Source organism: Saprolegnia parasitica (genome assembly GCF_000151545.1).
Source record: "Saprolegnia parasitica CBS 223.65 unplaced genomic scaffold supercont2.11, whole genome shotgun sequence".
Lineage (NCBI taxonomy): Eukaryota > Oomycota > Saprolegniomycetes > Saprolegniales > Saprolegniaceae > Saprolegnia > Saprolegnia parasitica.
In genome coordinates, this window is record NW_012156405.1 from 1 (window position 1) to 810 (window position 810).

The window sequence follows — 810 nt, forward strand, 5'->3', positions numbered from 1 at the left end:
TAATTAATTAATACACTGCGTGTTTGTATGTAGGGCGATATGGTATCTTCCGTAGCTCAAGGAGGAAGATATCGGGAGGCAGCATGAAGAGGGTCTCGTCCTCGGGCTGCTCCATGGCCTCGGCGCGACGCTCTCAGCGCTCGTCGTCGAGACGCCACCGCCTGTAGTAGCGCGCGAGGCCATGAGCGCCATGCGCCTCGTCAACCAGACCGACGTGACCAACGACATTCCGCAGTTCGATGCGATCATCAAGGCCGCGTACGCGGTGCTCGAGGCCAACTACGACGACCAGATGCACGCGACCGCGCCTGGCGCCATCGAGAGCATTGGCTTCCAGCACATTGTATGCATGCTTCCGTCGTCGGCGCTCATCGACGGTGCATTAGAAAGCCCAGGACGCTCTGCTCGCGGCCCAAGCGATTGCCCACCGCAACTTTACGCTGGCCACCAAGCAGTTCACGTAGGACCCATTGTTGCATTGATGGGGTCGTGATCTTGTGCTAGCGCCCTCATGCGCCATCAATGGAGCAACGGGTTCATGCCCGACGTCATTTACGGGCCATCTGTCGGCGCCTCGTCCGCCTGGCTGCCGACCAACAAGACGTACTACCCAGGTCCTGCGTTCTGGTCAAATTCGGTACGCCATGACCTCTCTTCACCACGCAAGTGGTGCTAATAATGCAGAGTAGAACACAAGATGACGCGAACAAGTCGCTGCCGACGTCGGCCTCCTGGCGCCGCCGCTGCACGCGGAGACAGCGATGCGCATCTTCTATCTCGCGCCACTCGACACATCTATGGGCACGCCCG

General features: G+C 59.5%; 1 protein-coding gene across 1 annotated transcript; it reads left to right on the forward strand.

Annotated features, from left to right (window-relative positions):
- Positions 1–181: 181 nt before the first annotated feature.
- Positions 182–701, forward strand: SPRG_04121 (hypothetical protein; the record flags this gene model as incomplete). Its single annotated transcript, XM_012342727.1, has 4 exons — positions 182–343; positions 387–460; positions 505–637; positions 690–701. 4 exons carry the CDS (start codon positions 182–184, stop codon positions 699–701), a joined length of 381 nt encoding a protein of 126 aa, XP_012198117.1.
- Between the last annotated feature and the right edge of the window lie 109 nt (positions 702–810).